The 18,664-nt window shown below is 37.3% G+C and overlaps 1 protein-coding gene across 6 annotated transcripts in view; it reads right to left on the bottom strand.

Moving 5' to 3' along the window:
* LOC131225770 (protein COFACTOR ASSEMBLY OF COMPLEX C SUBUNIT B CCB4, chloroplastic) overlaps positions 1 to 18,664 on the bottom strand; it is a 51,666-nt gene that overhangs the window by 15,553 nt on the left and 17,449 nt on the right. For all 6 annotated transcript variants that reach the window (XM_058221360.1, XM_058221356.1, XM_058221357.1 and 3 more), the window contains exons 5-7: positions 17,594 to 17,778; positions 17,412 to 17,482; positions 8,218 to 8,301 (exon numbers count right to left, since the gene is read on the bottom strand). In XM_058221360.1, the coding sequence (XP_058077343.1) occupies positions 8,218 to 8,301; positions 17,412 to 17,482; positions 17,594 to 17,778 (340 nt within the window). The remainder of the gene's footprint in view (positions 1 to 8,217; positions 8,302 to 17,411; positions 17,483 to 17,593; positions 17,779 to 18,664) is intronic.

Here is an 18,664-nt window from a genome sequence, read left to right as displayed (position 1 = left end):
AAAGAGGGGTTTTCTTATTTCCGATATTTTTTTCGATTTTTTCAAAGAGGGGTTTTCTTACGGATTTATGGGTTGTTGGCCACAGTTTTCCCGTGATAGGGATCGTGGTTGGTAGCTACAATGCGAAAATCTCGATATTATCGGCGATAATCCAGGATTTTCGCCGATATCTCCGATTTTTCACCGATATCTGCGATATTTCGCCGATAATCCAAAGAGAAACGAAATAAGGGGGTTTCGATATCGCAAGACTAGCGATACCGATATTATCAGCGATATTTCGATAATATCGCCGACAACTAGAACACTGCTTCCAAGAACCTGAAGCTCTGTACAAAGATGTCATGGTAAACTTAGCCCCCTCAACACCCCATATTTGCTAGAGATAAACCTGCCTCCAAAGACCAGTATTGTCAAAATCCTATGATTTATGATTCGTGATTTACGATTTGAGTCGAATCTTAAGAAAAATTATTTGAATTCCACCTTTGATCCCTTTTCATATGAATCCTATGATTTTATGATTTGAATCCTACAATTTACGATTCAAATTATACTTGTTTTCTTCAGTTATAAGCTTCACTCAGCTTTCATCTTACGCTTTTAAATTGGTGAGTGCTTTAAGAATTATTTAGAAAGAAAAAAAAAAAAAAAACACTTTAAAAAAAAAATCATTTACAAAAGATAAATTATTTTATTTTGTTCTTTATAAGAGATTAAATGATATATAATCTCTTCAATGTTAAATCCTTACGCTTTTTTTTTTTTTAGTGATTTCTTACTTCTTAACTGGTTTAAACACCAAATTGATGTACGACTTAGTCTGTTTTTATAGATGGTTAGGATCATGTTGACTTATGTATTGTGAAACGATAGTAAGAAATCCAAATATCTTTTTTCGTCGGTCTACGGAATCAAATGCCGCTTTTCCAATATGATTCTACATTCAAGAAAGGTAACAAGAACATAAATTATTAAAGGATCATTGTATGTTTTTTAAGGAAAGTTTCTTGAATGATGGAAAAAAAAAAAAAGAAAAAAAAAAAGAAAGATAAGAATCATTTAATTTTTAAGTAATACTATGTCATGATAGTGTTAAAGTTTTAAATTTTTTTATATTTTAATTTTTTTAAGAAAATCAGAAAATATCTTACGATTTATGATACAACTTGCGATTTGATATGATTCAAACCCTATTACGATTTGCAATATGATAATGATTTTCACAACATTGCCAAAGACAATATCATCTTTCACCCCAAATCATTGAAGTCCCCACAAGAGCTAAATTCATAGTTCATAGAAGAAATGAGAAGAAAACTAGCCCCCATTTAGTGCAGTAAATGAAATTTGAGAGAGCTTGAGATGCCCTTTCATTGTGTCTTATTTATAAGAATAGGGAGATGAGAATAGTTACAAAAATAAATAAATATAGGCATATGGTTTTCAATAATTATATGAGGGGAGGTGTGAACCCTAACTTCAACCCATTCTCTTCTCCTCTCTCTTTCTTCTTCTCTATTCCATCTCTCTTTCCACTGTGTTACATGGTATCAAAGCTACATCGTTCCTAATCCTTCTTCATATTCTCCAAATCCTCTTATTTATTTTCTTTTGTCCTTTGATGTCCCTATCTTGCTTGTGCTGAAAATTTTAACAAATCTAAGGTTTCTTTTTTTGTTTCTTTTATGTGCCAGCCCTTTTGTAATGGTCCGTGTGTGCGTCAGGAATGAAGACATCGGCTTCTTGAATGATATCACCTCACGTGTGATCATTGCAAATGTGTGGGCTGTTTGCTCATGTTGGATGCCATGTTCGTGACTATCTTTCTTCTGTGCTAGGTCAGGCCACGTTTGTGCTTTTGAGATACTCTTCTTTTATTTGGTATGAAGATAAAAGTGACCTGAGGAAGATAAATGGGCAAATTATTTACAGTGGTCTAAGTCAATCCAAGTTTTTTAACAACCAAGAGAAAATTGAGATATATTACCATAGAGAAACCTGATGAAAAATCTAGTACTTATAAACAATGGATCCTGGAAAACGCTGAAATTATAACTTGGTCATGGAACAATATGGAACCCTCCATAAATGCAAATGTCATGTTTCGGGATACAAATAAGGGTAGAGAATGCTATACAAGAGATATATTCATTTGATAAAAACATCTCTCATACTATTCAATTATAAGAAGAAATATTCGAGCTTCAAGGAGAAATCATTAGGTGAATACTATTCCAAATTCAAAGGAATGGGGGAAAAGTTGAATGTGATTAGCCCCCGACTACTGATTTGGAGAAACTACGTCAATAACGTGAAAAGTTTAGAGTAGCCAAGTTCTTATCTAGGTTGAAACTTGAGTATGAACCATTTCATGTACAGATTTTGAGTGGAAAAGATGTGTCATCTTTAAATGAGGTGTATGCACACCTCCGGCGTGTATCTTTGGGCGATAAAAGTGGAGCTAATGAAATCTCAGCTCTAATATTGTTCTCTGGACCTAATATTGTTCTCTGGACGAGGTTGCCGTTGTGACATGGGAGATGGCCATGGCAAAGGCACCAAACCTAGGAAGTGCACGCATTGTAGGCTTTTCAATCATTTTGTTGAAAAACATTGGGACCTCCATGGAAAGCATGCGTGGGCTAATCAAACTTCCCACATTGGAGAGAGTAGCATGCCTTTGGCTAATTTTACATATACTACTTCATAGACACGGATGGTTGGTGAGATGGTTACTTTGACTCAAGAAGAATATTCCAAGTTGTTGAATAATCTTTAGAATCTTTTTATTCCTATATTTATGTAATAACTTCAACCCCTATGGCTGCATTCGTGACCTCAGGTATGGCTTGCTTAGGATCTAAGTGTCATACTCCAAGGGTGATTGACTCTAGAGTGTCCGACCATATGATAAGTCAGTATGGTATGTTTTCATCTATTGATGGCTCATTAACATACTCTTTTCTCACTCTGGCAAATGGTACTCAATCAAAAGTATGTGGAATGGGTATCTATTTTATTTATTCCAAAATTTCCTTAAGCCTTCTGTTTGTTAGCAAACTTACCAAATCCCTTAACTACTGCATCACTTTCTACCCTTTACATTGTATTTTTCAATACCTAAAAATGAAAATAAAGATTGGTGGAGGACACGACCAAGATGGACTCTACTAACTTGATTGTGATGTTGTGGGCGCAACAACACAAAAAGACATCTCAGCTTATCAGTGGCACTACTGTCTCGGTCATCCATCATTGAAGATTTTTTAAGGTGTCATTTATTATTTGTCATCAACGTCATGTCTAGAGTGTAAGGTGTGTGAGTTGAGTAAGCATCACTATGCTACTTTTCCACAATGTGTTAAGAAGCATCACTTAGTTCCATTATCTTTAGTTCATTCATATGTTTAGGATCCAGTTAAAATATCCAATAGGTCTGGATTGAAGTACTTTGTTACATTTGTTGATAATTGTTAGAGAATGACATGGCTTTACTTGATAGAATATAGATCTAATTATTTTCTATCTTTAGACTTTTCACATGGCAGTGCAGAATCAGTTTCATTCAAAGTGTCTATGTTTTAGTCTAATAATGCCAAGGAGTACATGTCCCGAGCTTTTAGTCAGGATTTTTTTTTCTTCTAAAATACGAATCCTACATCAAACATCATGCGCACACACCCTACAACAAAACAGGATTACATAATAGAAAATTGTCAAATAACTCGTGCTCTCTTAATTCACATGTATGTTCCTAAGAGTTTTTAGAGTGATGCAATACTCACTGCATGTTTTCTAACAAACTGGATGCCGTCATGTGCTTTAAATGGTCAATCACCTCATCAATTTTTAATCCTAAATACTCCATTCTTTTATCTACCACCTAAAGTTTGTGAATGTATTTATTTTGTCCATCAGTCAAGAGTTTGGCCATGATAAGTTTGATCCTCAAGCAATTAAATGTATTTTTCTTGGATATTCTCATACATAGAGGGGTTATCGTTGTTATAGTCCATCACTTCAAAGACTATATGTGTGTGCAAATGTTACCTTTTTTTTAGCTCATCTCGTTTTTTTTTTTCCTTAAAAGATATCTTGATAAGGAAATTGTTCTCATACATGTTGAGACCAACGAAGACACATCCAACCTCCATCATTTACTCCCTTTTCCATTCCCAGCGTGCCTTAGCTGACGAAAATGGACAGATGGTACAACCGACTATGACGTGTTGTCCAACATAACTTCTTTAGGGATGTGGTCCATGAGTCCTCCAAATATATCTAATATTCTTATTGCCCTAAGAAAAGGTAAGCATACTTGTACCGAACATCCCATCTCTAAATATGTTTTCTTTCGTTGCTTATCTTCAAATTTCCACAACTTTCCCTATCCTTGTCTTCTCACTTTGTTTCCAAGTCATATGAGGAAGCTCAGTTACATAAGGTGTAAAAGCAGGCTATGGACGAAGAGATGGATGCACATCATCAGAATGACACTTGAGAACTTACCACTCTTCTGACTAATAAACATGTTGTGAGTTGCAAATGCGTCTACAAAATCAAGTTTGATTTTGATGGTACGGTTGAACGGTTGAAGGCTCGCCTAGTCACTAAGGGGTGTGCTCAAACACTTCGTGTTGATTACAATGAAAACTTCTCCTATGGCCAAGTTGAATTCCATATGGGTTATCCTATCTGTAGTTGTTAATCATTGTTGGCCCCTCTACCAACCTGATGTTGAAAATGCCTTCCTTCATAGTGATCTTACAGACGAAGTTTATATGGAGCAACTTCCCATATTTGTTACTCAAGGGGAGTCTGGCAAAGTGTGTAAACTATGAAGGCAATTTACAGGTTAAAACAATCTCCACATGCATGGTTTGACGAGCTCAACAAGATTGTATTAAACTATAGCTTTGTTCAAAGTCATACTACTCATTTTGTTTTTGTACAGAAGGGTATCCTAGGTCTCATTGTTCTTATTGTATACGTGAATGATATTGTTATTGGAGGCACCAATAAGGGGATTGAAAAACTAAAGACGTATCTTCAATGGCATTTTCTCAGAAAAGATTTGGGTCATCTTCGATACTTCCTTGGTATAGAAGTAACCATATTCAAAAAACGAGTTAATTTATCTCAACAAAAATATGTTTTGGGTTTACTCATGGAGACGGGTCTTCTTAAGACCAAGCTAGTTGACACTCCAATGAATCCTAATTACAAGCTTGTGGGTGATCAAAGAGATAGAGTGGAGGATCCACGGAGGTATAAAAATTAGTTGGAAAACTATTAATTGACCAAACAAATCCTATGTAGTGAGCGTGGTAAGCCAATTCACAAGTTCTCAAATAATACCTCACATGAAAGTAGTTATTCAAATTTTGTGTTACCTCAAAGGAGCACCATGTTAAGAAATTTTGTATAAACGAAATGGTCATTATTTGGGGTCATAGGATATCCAAAGGCAAACTGGGCAAGTTCCTTATCAAATACAAACCACTATTGGATATTGTACATTTGTGGAAGGAAATCTAGTCACATGGAAGAGAAAGGAGCAAAGTGTGGTAGCCCGATCGAGAGTTGAAGCAAAGTGAGAGTGATGCAGGACACGTGATTTAATCCTAGTCCCTAGAATACAACATGGAGATTATGAAAGAATCCATAAAGTAATTCAACTAACAAAAGATGCTAACCCACCACATAATTAAGAGTAAATGATAGGAAATAAAATCTGATTTAACCTAAATCAAATGCCCGCATGTTAAGAAATCACATAAATCAATTAAAATTAGGTCCGATGGAATGATAGAACTTTCAATTTAGCATAGGCACGTTCCACACTCAAGGGATTGACTTGTAGGTTTTATGATTATGAATAGGAATGAGAAAATCTGAAATTTGGAAAATTAGGGTTTATGGGAATTGGGAATTTTGGAATTAGGGTTTTTTAGAATTTGGGGAAAAGATGAAATTATGAATAAATTGGGTCAATTGGTTAAAGGGGATTGATGGATTTAGGTATTTGTGGAGAGGAATTAAGGTTTTGTATGAAGGGAAGTTGGGGATTTTGGGGTCCTCAATGGTTAATTTTGGTTGGGGTTGAAGTTGGATGATGACAAGTTGAAGAAAAAGATGATTTGGATGGTTTTGGATAGGAATGAAACAAGAGAGATGAAGTTTTTTAGAAAAATACATCTTTTAGATAGAAATGAAGAGAGAAGGAAAATGATAGATGGAAGCCTCATACCTCCGTTGAATGGAGAATGGAATCACACCACGCCTAAACTCCAAATCACATGGAGTATTCTTCAAATTACACGAAGAAGAGAAAACACAGATTTTTTTAAAAAAATAATAGTATTAGGGCTTCATACACCCTTCTTTTTCTTTTATAGTCTCAGAAAAGACCTTTTACAAAAAGGCGCTCCCAGATAAGATTCTCAACATAAAGACACTTAATAAATTTAAAGTTGTTCCTAACTCCTTAATCTCAGCATAAATATAAGCTATACCAAAAATAATGAAGCATGTAAACAACTAAATTATTTCGTGGCTCATAAGAGTCCACGATCAAGATGTCTGATGATAATGATCCAACGGTCCGATCATCGTGTCCATCAAGCTCTTATATGTAACCCACATGCATCTTCCCATTATGCGGTCTTCAAAGACGCACGAACATGCACGTGTGGTCTTCAACGTGGTTAGGAATGTGAATTGGTTCAGGTAGGCCCCATGTAATGGTCGTCTTACTATAAGGAGACTGGCTCAACCCTCCTCTGGTATGGTTGCTCAGATGTCCTCACAGAGAGCAATGGCTCACACCTTCTGTAAGTTAATGTGGATCAAGAAATTGTTACATGAAATGGGATTTACAATGCACCCTTTTTTATATTTAGATTTATAGTGCACCTACCTATGCAGTTATTTTGTGACATACAAGCCGCTTCACTCATAGCAAGCAATCCAATCTAGCTCAAAAGAACAAAAGAAATCGAAGTTGACTGTCAATTCATATGTGAGAAATTTTCCAATGGCAAAATCTCTACTCCATATTTTGATCTCATGACTAACTTGCTAATGTGTTCACTAACTTTCTTCATTGCACTTAAGCTACAATATAAACCACAATTAGCATAGATAATATCTATGCTCCGGCTTGAGAGAGATGTCAATTAATGTGATATGAACCTCCATAGGCCCACTTAGATGGGTTATTTTATTCTAGGACGTAGACGGGATGTTTGCTTTTGCTATTAATGGCATTTCTATAATTATGAAACTTTCATAATATAAAAGGAGAGGGGGGTGTAAACCCTAACTTCAGCCCATTCTCCTCTATTCCATCTCTCTTTCCACTATTTTACAGTTTTCCATAATTATAATAATGCCCTTAGTATGGAAATCAAGAGAACTGATTATGTCCTAAAATAGATGGGGCATTGAACAGCCCAAATCCAATAATAATAATGATGTCACTCAATCGACTATCGAAGGAACAAACAGCATAATGAACAAAAGGTTAATTGATTGTCACATTCCTTTTTCTCTCTAAATTTTATGGGTCACGGTGTAGGCAGCTACAAGGTACACGAGCAGAGGAGTGTCGCAAAAATGAGAATGTTAAGATGGATGCATGGAAAGACAAGGAATGACAGAACTAAGAATGAGATCGTCCGAAGCAACATCAGTTCTATCATGTGCAAAAAAATACTGGAGACGAGTCCAATGAGGGGAACTTCAAGCGAGGACAGATGACCTGAAAGTATAAAGGAACCTAAAAGACTGGAATTGAGTTGCAAGGACTGAGGGATGTGAAGGCTTGTTCACTTACCAGGAATAGGGCCTTGGGAATGATTGGTGAAAAAAAATCCGGAAAGCCAAGTCCAAGTAATTGGACAAGGTGATGATGATTCCCTCTACTTTTTTTTTTTTTGTGGGGGGGTGTGCGCGCAGGGGAGTTAAATTCATTTACTTACAATCTATTCATTGTATTAAGTTGAAATCTCATTACATCATCAAAGCACTGTTTTATGACTTTCATCAAACATGACCAAATAATTTGCCGATAAATTACCATGTAAATTAGCCACAAAGACAATCTACATATATACCATGATGTAACACCACTGCAAGAGGGAGCAAATGTTGAAAACCACATAGCATTGGCCAGCAACAACATTGTTACTTTTCTTGCCAACAACAACATACCTGATCAACAGAGGTAAATCCTCTAATTGTGTCACCACCAATGACTGCAATCCCTTCCTTTCCAAGTGGCTGCAGGATCACTGCCTGGAGAAGGAAAATGTGTGTCAGTTATTCTCTAAAAGAATGAAAGAAAATGTGTGTCAGTTATTCTCTAAAAGAATGAAAAAAGATCATCTTGAAGAAATTTACAGGAGCCCACAAGAGAGAAGGGTAGTATGTTGACTGCCAGGATTAAATAGAAACAAAAAACCTAGTTTCCTGTCCAAAAAAGAAAAAAGGAAAAAAATAATAATAATAATAATAATCCTAGACTTTGATCATACTACAACACAGCTTTCATAAAAATCAGCAATAGCTATTTTATAACACCTGAGAGCTCCAAATTATACATAACAATTATGCAATTAATAGGAACTACGTTATAGGGAAAGGGTCAGCCATAATATTCACTGACAAAATCCCAAAGAAAAGAATTGATAAATCACCACCACCATCATCCTAGCCTTGTCCCAGCTATTTGGGGTCAGCTTCGTGAATCTTGTTTCACTGCCAAACATATTTAAAATAGGAATTCTCATGATTTCTTGGCAAAAGTTCTATGACCAAACTACCCACGTGACATTGACCCTTCTCCTTTGCCTAGGTTTGGGACCGGATGGCACATCACAACCCTTTACAGGCTCGTGATAGAAAACAACAATGTTCGTTTTTATTCCACATACCATGTATCCTAAGAAGGACAAGCCTTACCCAAATAAGCAGCCTATATGCACGGTTTTGAATATCCTTATTGGCAGTGTTCAACTTGCCAGCGATGTGTCAATAATATTGACGATGATATCGGTATCGCTGATCATGCGATAGTGATACAACTGAATATCTTCTCTTTACCAGGAATTGGCAAGATTTCGACAATAATTTCGCTGTTATCAGTATCACGAGTTATCAGTATAACATCACTGCAGCGTCCAACAAGTTTGTAATTCGCAAGAAGATTTTAAAAAAATAAACAAATAAATAAATAAAATAAACCTGAAAAAGTAGAAAAACCTATTTTGTTATGGGCATCTCCTCCAGACCTGACATCCATAGTGATTTTCGGCACCTCCCCTTCTTGTTTTGTGGATGAAAGCTCCTTCGTTTGCGAGAAATCTTGGACCGTGAGCACTGTGGACTGGGAGTTTCAAGGTATGAAATACCTGAAATAATTTATTTTTTTTCATTTGATTTTCTTGTGGATTTCACTTGAAATATATGTTCTCATGAAACATAGATTTCGGCAAGAAATCGAGAGATCTGAAGATCGAATCATGGAAATGGGGAAATTTTCGAAAATCTGATTTTTCCCATTTTTTGGCCTAAAATAAGTAATTGGGGCCCCATTTTTTTATGATGATGAAAAAGTCAAGGGGCCGATCTATCGAGTGGTGTTCATCTTTCGATTTTTTTTTGCAAAAAAAGAAATTTAAGAAATGTATTTAAAAATTAGAAAATAAAATCTGTTTAAATAGAAAAAATATTTTAAACATTTTTTTCTTAGATTTCTATTTTGGTATGATGTTATATTACTTATGGACCATATTTATGATATATGGGTTTGATTTTTTGGTGGAAAATCCAGTTTTTTTCTTCTAAAATTAATTTAAAAAATAATTTGTTTATGTAAAATAAATTTTTCATCTGATAATTTTTTTATGCATGGTTGTATGATAAAATACATATATGTGTATACTGTATATGTGCATATCTATGTACGCATGCATGGATGATGGTTGGATGGGATGAATGGATAGTTGGATGATGGATTAGATGGATGGATGGATTAGATGGATGGATGGATGGTTGGGTTAGATGGATGGATGGATGGATGGATTGGATAGATGGATGGTTTGATGCTTGTATGCATGGATGAATGGGATGGATGGATGGTCGGATAAATGGTTGGATTGTATGAGTGGATGGATGATTGGATGGGTGTGTGGTTGGTTGGATGGATGGATGGATGGTTGGATTGATCGATGGATGTGATGGACAAATGTGAGGATGATTGGATGGATGGATAGCATGGTCGGATGGATGTGAGGATGATTGGATGGATGGATAGGGTTGTTGGATGGATTAGATGGATGGATGTTTGGATGTTTGGATGATTGGATGGATGGATGGAAAGGATGGGATGGTTGGATAGATGAATCATCATGCATATGTATTTTGTTTATGTACTTATTTATGCATGGATGGCCAGATAGGTATGTTTTTTTAGTTCATTTACTTTTTACATGTTTTAGTTATTGTTTCATACCTGCATACGTATGTATTTAGGCCTCCATTAAATGAAAACTTGTTATGTATGCATTCTTTTAACAATTTTTTTATCCCTAAATATGCAAATATGTATATTTTGGCATCTCCTGAAGTTTCAATGAAAAGTTCCACCGTTTTCCCATGTTTCCCTGCATTTCCAAGAATCGGCGATATCGATACTTGTTTTCGCATCCCCGACCAGCGAAACTTATAACGATACCAATACTTCGAACACTGCTTATCCGTTGTACATAATGATATCGGTCAACCCCTTATGCCTTACAGGGATGAATTAGGCCATTAAGAAAAAAAAAATGGCCATAATGGCCAATACAAACCAAAACAGTCGTCACAATCAATATGGCCCTAAAGGGCCCATTTTAAAATTTTAATTTTAAAATTTTCTCCCATTTATCAACTTCTTTCTTCATTTTAACCGTTAAGGAAGCTTAGAAACTAATTTTAGACTAGATTTAGGCCCATTTTGAGGATGAAAACATAAGATTTGAGTAGGATTTGATGAATCGAAGCAAAATGGACCATTTTGGGAAATATCGGAAGAAAGGGTAGACCATCTTGTTTTCGTTTTTTTTTTTTTTTTTACCCTATTGTATTCATATGTAATAAACCCTAACCCACCAAATCATGCTTGATTTAAGTTCGAATATGACCCATTTGGTTGACTTTCAATAGTTCAAGTTGACAGACACGACCTTCCAATTGCAATTACGTGATTCATCGATGAGCCTTTGATGCCTTCCTAGAAGGTCTTTAATGATGTCTGGGCTTCCCATATTAAAGCTCTAGTGATCATGATGACTACCACAAACCCTACATCTTTATTGCAGGGCCAATCATCCAAGCTATTACGCAGACATGAGGAAGCAGAGGTATAGGTTGCCTGTCTTGCATCTTGCATAATTGGGCTTTCCAATTCAAGCAGCATGGACTATTAATGCGGGGGCATTTTCACATCGGGCTCAAGTGGGGTGGCATGTGGGATGCAGGAGCACACTCGAGGTGGGTGGCCTGTGAAACTCATGGATTTGGGCACGTGTGAGGCAGGTGGCTCGTGGGATGCGAAACCCATGGATTTGGGGCCCATGAGGAAGGTTCGGCCGAGGACCTAACCCATGAATTTGGGGCATGGGCTATAAGATAACGGGATTAATTCGCCATGCTCTATCAGTTCGAGCTTTTAGAGCAATTAGTTAATTGTCCTGCATCAAATTGGTATCAGAGCGGGAGGTCTCGTGTTCGAGACTCATCATCGGAGGTGATTAATGTAGGGGCATTTTCACACCAGGCTCGAGTGGGGTGGCCTGTGGGATGCAGGGGCACACTCGAGGTGGGCGGCCCGCATAACCCATGGATTTGGGGCCGATGTGAAGCAGGTGGATCGTGTGAGGCGGAACCCATGGATATGGAGCCCGTGTGAGGTGGAACCCATGGATTTGTGGCCCACGAGGAGGGTTCGGCCGAGGACCTAACCCATGGATTTGGGGCTTGGTCTATGAGATAAAGGGATTAATTCGCCATGCTCTATCAGTTCGAGCTTTTAGAGCAAGTGGTTAATTGTCCTACATCAAGTCTGATTTAGGAGACTTGACGTCAACCTTGATTTTCCTCCATTGCATTGCTCAAGTAAATTATAGCAAATTGCATACATGACGTTCCAGTTCAAGTAACCTGCTTTGACAGATTTGATGCCAAACCTCAATATTTCCACAACATGTTGAAGCCAATGATAGCAAGGGTATACATGACTTTCAATCACTGAAAACCTTTTCATGCACACGAGCCATATCCTATATACTGCCCCGAAATCAATAGCCTAGGTTTAGTTGAATTAGCTCTAGTTTATGATGAGCATTCAGGTCATTTCGGTTGTATGTGCAGAGATACAACCAAGATTCAAAACCTCTACACTGTTTTGCATTCCTCAGAAGGACATGCATTTACATGGAAGAAAAATTGGACCCCAAGTGAAAGCCAATTTGGGAGCAAATGACAAGTGACAACTGGATTTCTAGTCAGATATTGTGGAATGAAGAGGAATGATGGTGTATATACACTTATAGATTGTAAACAACAATTACCATAAAAACAACATTCATAAGAGTTTGTTAGTTACAATGGAGGATTCTTATCCTATTTTCCAATCAAAAGTTTCAAGAGCATTAATCCGTATGTGCATCAATGATCTACATTTCAAGAACACTCAAGTCAAAGTTCTACAATAATTTAAGTCGAAGCAATCCCTTGCAAGACTATCAAAGTAAAGTTCGATACTTTGTTCATGAAATAAGCATCAATCCTTGGGCTATTCATCAGATTTGAGTTTTTGCACAAAGGAATTAAAAACCACGGATCAACATTTCACTCATGTATCAACCCTACTCACAAATGGTAGCACATTGTGTATTCCAAAACCAGAGGCCAAAGTTTACAGTTGCAATAATTCTTCCCAGCTTTGATGATTCTATAGGTACACATCAAAGATTAAGTCATCAATATAAACAAATGAAAATCTTATTTATCTAGTCCAAAGGTACAACTATTGGAAATTGCTGACTTGTTGTAGAACTTGAATTACAAAATATCAGATTCCCATCATCCCTATCATCATCTTGACCTTTAGCCGGCAATTCTCATCACATCATCTCCATCCTCATTAACAAACATCGGATGGCAGCTCCAATTGTCATTGCCCCTTAGATAAAAAAAGAACCTCCGGCCCTAACCTATTTAGAAATGCTATCGTCGATATAGGTGATAACCAACAACTCACCGGTGTAAGGCATAATTCCGCTGAAGCAACAGAGCCAACTGCATAGACTGAATAGTCAACAGAAGCAGCTGGATCATTGGCTAAGGGGTGGTTTCAAACTCATGTTCAAATACCCAATATAAGGCTAGTTCTATAATTGATAGATCTCAACCCTTATTAAAGAAAATTTGAGCCAGTTGTATTAACAATCTCCAAGAAATGAAAACAATAACTCAGGATTTGTTCGGAAGGTGCTCTAGGCTCCAGAACCATGCTGATTCAAGGAATGGAAAATATTAAGGGATTAAATGCAATAGCAGGGCCAGTGAGGAATTTTGGAGTATGGAAGTGGTATAGAACCATCAGTATATAAATCAACACAACCAAAAAGCCAGTGATTGTAAGAAATTCATGACAACTGCTCCTTAGAACCAAATAAAGCTAATTGGAAGCTATAATATGCTTTAACAAAGACTGCTTTATCAATGGTTAGTAGGGAAATCTTCTTTCATTGCACATATTTCACAAGGAAGCTAGCCCCACAATGGTGTGTAGGATAAGGTGCCTAGACACCCTTTGACTGATTCACATAGATGCAAACAATAGATTGTAGGGTTGAAAGTTCAGCGTAAGTTAAGCAATGAATCTATGAAATTCAAAAAGGTTAACAATAATCCAGGGGGAGGACATCGCATCCTTATAAATGTTTTTGGTATTGTTGGGAGTCTTGAGACCTTTGGGGCATGGTGTGCCGTGACGGCCGTTACAGGGCCGTAAAGGCCGTTACATAAAGGCAATGGTGGCAACCGTTACATATTACAAGGTCGTAAAGGCCATAACAGCCATTACAGAAAAAATGACCCGTAATGTCTGTTAGAGCCCCTGTTACACCCCTGTAAAGGCCATAACGGTTCATTATGGGGCCAATACAAGGTTTTCAGGTTTTTTTTCAATACAGAGAGAGAGAGAGAGAGAGAGAGAGAGAGAGAGAGAGAGTAACAGTTGTTACAGCCCTGTATCGTAAAGGTAATGGTGGTGGCGGCCATTATGGCAACCATTACTGTTACAAAATACCTTGCTTCAGTGACAAGCCTGACTAGGCAATTATTAGTAGGAGAAGTGGCCTGATCATGGAAAGGGGCAAGATCCTATTGTGCCTAATCCCCTATGACTTATAATGGGAGATTTGGATGGAAAGGAACAGTTAAAATTTAGGGAACTATCATAATATGGGCACTTAACTCCTTGAAGTTCAAAGGCATTTTAGTTTCTGAGATCTTTATGGGTTAGATAAATGTAGCACTGTCAGCTCATGCAAGGTCATAAAGCTCACCAGATGGTCCACTTCTCCAGTGGGTGAGTAGAAGATGGATTTGATGCGATTTTTTTTGGCAACCCAGTCCTTCGGGTACCAGAGGGATCTGAAGGGATGATAATGGCCACAACATCTTGTGGCTTATTCAGATCCCATTCCCCAAGGTGTAGCCCACATAGCATAAGCTTTTTCTCTTGGAGAAGCTCTTTGCATTTTGGATAGGAAGACTCATGGTAAGTTCATCATAGAAGGTAACTCCTCCGACGTCATAAAGTATGCAAAAACAGCCAGATCATAAACATGGAATCTTCATTATGTTTTCAGTGAAATTAGATTTCTTGCTCATGGGCTAAACATATCACTTACTCATATGGGGAGAGAGGCTAATGACACTGAATGCATTGGCAGAAGAAGGGGTGGGCTGCTCAGCTCTTTGTATTGGGAAGTCTTTCCCCTTATCTTAATTTTACCAATAGATTTGGCCATTGTTTAAAAATTAAAATAATAATAATAATAATAATAATAATAATAATTTAAAAATAAATAAATAAATAAATAATCTTAGAGGTTTTTTACCCAAGACTCCTTGAATTGACTTAGGACTTTGGACTTAACTTTGACTTTGACCTTATCGTAACTGTAAATAAAGAAACCCCTAATCATAATCAAAGTGGGTTTGTATGATTCTGTAAGTTCCTAAATTGTCTTGGACATAATAAAGCAATTAAAGAAACAAACACAAGATGTTTCTACTGACTTCTAATTCTTAACTAGACTATAAACCATCTCGACTCTCTAATGTAACTAAACAACTAACAAAAAACCACGTAGGCAGTAAGTACAACTAAGAGCAATGAAAATTATCTGAGATGCAATCAACAAATGACAAAAACATTTTTACAACCTAAACATTTGGCAAGCTGATGCAGGACATGAAATTCAAATATGATATGCAAGATTTTTAGGCTTTAGATCACGTTAATTCAGAAACAACTACACAAAATTCCATATCCCACACAAAAGTTCAAGCATTCAATCAAGGGGAATCTATGTAGGCTCAGGCCTACACAGGCTAGGGCTGGATCAATCAAAATTATAGACCAAACAATAATTAGAGGAGGGTAAATTCATCCACACATGCACAGAAATAATTCTCCAATCCAAGGGGTTCACAGATTTCAATTCGGGGAACCCTAAGGTTGAAGAAAGGACATAAAATTGGGGATGAGTAATTTAGGGTTAGGGTTAGGGACTTGGGGTAAAGGAGAGGAGAGAGATGAACCAGAAAAGCGTCACACGCATGGATAGCGATGAAGGCCCAGACGCACGTGCGCTGGAGGTGTCCCGCACGTGTGGGGCCCACAAATCAGAAAACGGCTAGCTTGGCCCTGGTCGGCCAGGGGTGGGCCACAAAACCTCCAAATTTCAGACTGATCCGATGCACGATCTGTGTGGTGCTCCGCTGAAGTTTTAGCTCTCCTGTAGGGCCAGATTCTGGAATCTGCTGTAAAGAGAAAAACAGCTGCAATAGAGGATGGATTTGAAGCGTAGATGATTGTAGGAGAAGGAAAATATGGATGGTAGAAGGTGGGGGCAAATCGGGATAGGTGTGGCTTCGCACCACGATAGTCAGCCTTTCGAAGAAGGGAGGGTGTCGCACCCAATTGGTTTTCACAACTCAAAGAGGAGCAGGAAAAACGCAGAAATTTTATTAATCTTCCATCAATAAAAAAGACTATAAGGGGTGCCTATTTATAATAAAACTTTATACCCCAAAACTCGCGCCGTGTACGCAACCTATTACTTGGAGATGAAGTAATCAAAAATAACAATTAATCAAAGCAATCTAAACCATCTATGATACTTTTAATAACAATAATAAGTAAAACCCAAAGTACTAGATTAATTAGAATAATAGGCCACGATCATGAGAACCCATGGTGGGATTCACATGACTATAGGGTCCACTCCAACGAACCAAAATGCAGTCCTCTAACTAGGAGGCTCTCCCTGGACGTCGTCATCGATCCAGATCGATGGTGGGGCCCTCCTCCTCCTTGCGTATGGGCATAGGGGGGCGTGGGTGTGCGCATGTTGTCCCCATCACAAGCTCATGAATGTCAACGTGAATTTTAGATGTAATGGTAATAGTAATTCTCCACCCAAGATGAATTAGCAATGAATAAACATGAATAAAAAATTATTATCCACTAAAGATATGTAAAGAAACTCCAATGGCTCGCAAAAGACAATTTACTACAATGAAAAGGCAGAAGAGCATTATATGTGTAAGACGGATTAAAGTTGCAATGAGCAAAGTGAAACGGCAACAGATTTGGTTAAGGAGAGAGGAGTGTTCTATTTCATAGTGTTAGCCAGTTCAAACAGCCAGGAATGGAGCTGGAGCATATCTGAAACATGATTCAAAGCAGAAGCAGCACCTGGGTAGAAGGTTTGTGCAATTAAGAACTGGATATCAAAGATGCAATGCTTTACTCAGATGGACAATAAGTTAAATCTTAGCAACACCGCATTGTCAATATTAGCTTAGCGTCATGATAGTAAAGGGGGGTGAACAAAACAAATCAGCTTCTTCGTGCCTATGGCTTAAATCTTAGCAGCAGTGCATTTATCAAAATTAGCTTAGCATCATGATACTAAAAGGGGGTGAAAATAAAAAAAATAAAAAAAAATAAAAAAAACCAGCCATTTAGTCTCACGCCACTATGAAATGTCTAGTTAAAAATTATTGGAGGACAGCCTTTCAACTAGTACTGCTTAAGGACAAACAGCCACCACCACCACCTGTGTATTCCAAGGTAAAAAGAGCAGCTCAGACCTCCCTGGATAAAGAGACAGATTGGCCAAGTAGCTTTCTGCAAAGAGTAGAAACTCATCTGGTCAGGTTAGCAGCAACTAAAGAAATCCCCCAGGACTAGCAAAATGAAAGTAATAAATACGAGCAGATAATAAAATGCAATACTAACGCTTTCCAGATTTCATAACGCCTTGATAAAGTGATCCTTGAATTAATCTAGTAGCATCTACAGCCACAGCATCGCCGAAGTTTGTGGAAGATTCTGCTGCTATGCCAATTTGAAGAAGACAATTGTTTCCATAAACAATTACCAATGATTTACAGCATGTTGCAGATGACAGAGAATCCCATACCCTGAGAATTAGCATCTAGCTTGTTATAAGCAGACTCAACAAAGTTTTCTCTTCAAATTTAAAGAAACTCGTACCATAAGTAATATAGAGAATGTTTGTGCCAATTTGAAGAAGACAATTGTTTCCATACACAATTACCAATGATTTACAGCATGTCGCAGCTGACAGAGAATCCCATACCCTGAGAATTAGCATCTAACTTGTTATAAGCGCGCGCGCGCGCGCACACACACACACACACACATCTAACAAGATAGAAATTTCATAAAGAAATTAAGTCATTATAAGGATAATGAATCATCACCAGTAAGGATAATGAATCATCACCAGTATGGAATCTAATCCAGAAAGCCAATTACAATCAAGGCAGCGAATATACAACAAAAGTGCACAGAACAGTTTATAATGTGCTAAGGCAGGTAAAATTTGTTCATGTACACACTGCATTGAAGAAGTGATGCTTTTTTTCCAACCACCATGAAACATTTTCACCATCATTGAATGACATGTGCACCATAATGTAATGAAATGTCTAATTGATGAACAGACAAAAAGAATATATATTCCTAATAGAATACAGTGTGACTGGGCAAGTTACAATTTCCTTTTAATAAATTAGATTTCTACATTTCATAATTATTAGGGTACACAGACTTGTCAGTATGTGTGAGAGTACACAGTTTCTTCATGCTCTGGAATGCACCATATATTGGCATATATCTTTCAAGATTTGGTAGTATCTTGGATTGGGCTTATTAGTTGGATAAAATGGTCTATAAATACGAGCTAGTAGAGGTAACACAAGCTACTAGAGGGAAAGAGATACGAAGAAAATATTCTCCTCTCTTTTTTTCCTATCCAGGTCTTCCGCAATGTAGCCTCTTTAG

This window comes from Magnolia sinica, chromosome 14 (assembly GCF_029962835.1).
Source record: "Magnolia sinica isolate HGM2019 chromosome 14, MsV1, whole genome shotgun sequence".
Classification (NCBI taxonomy): domain Eukaryota; kingdom Viridiplantae; phylum Streptophyta; class Magnoliopsida; order Magnoliales; family Magnoliaceae; genus Magnolia; species Magnolia sinica.
The sequence above is the reverse complement of the archived record's forward strand: the minus strand, read 5'-3'. Positions and strand labels throughout refer to the sequence as shown.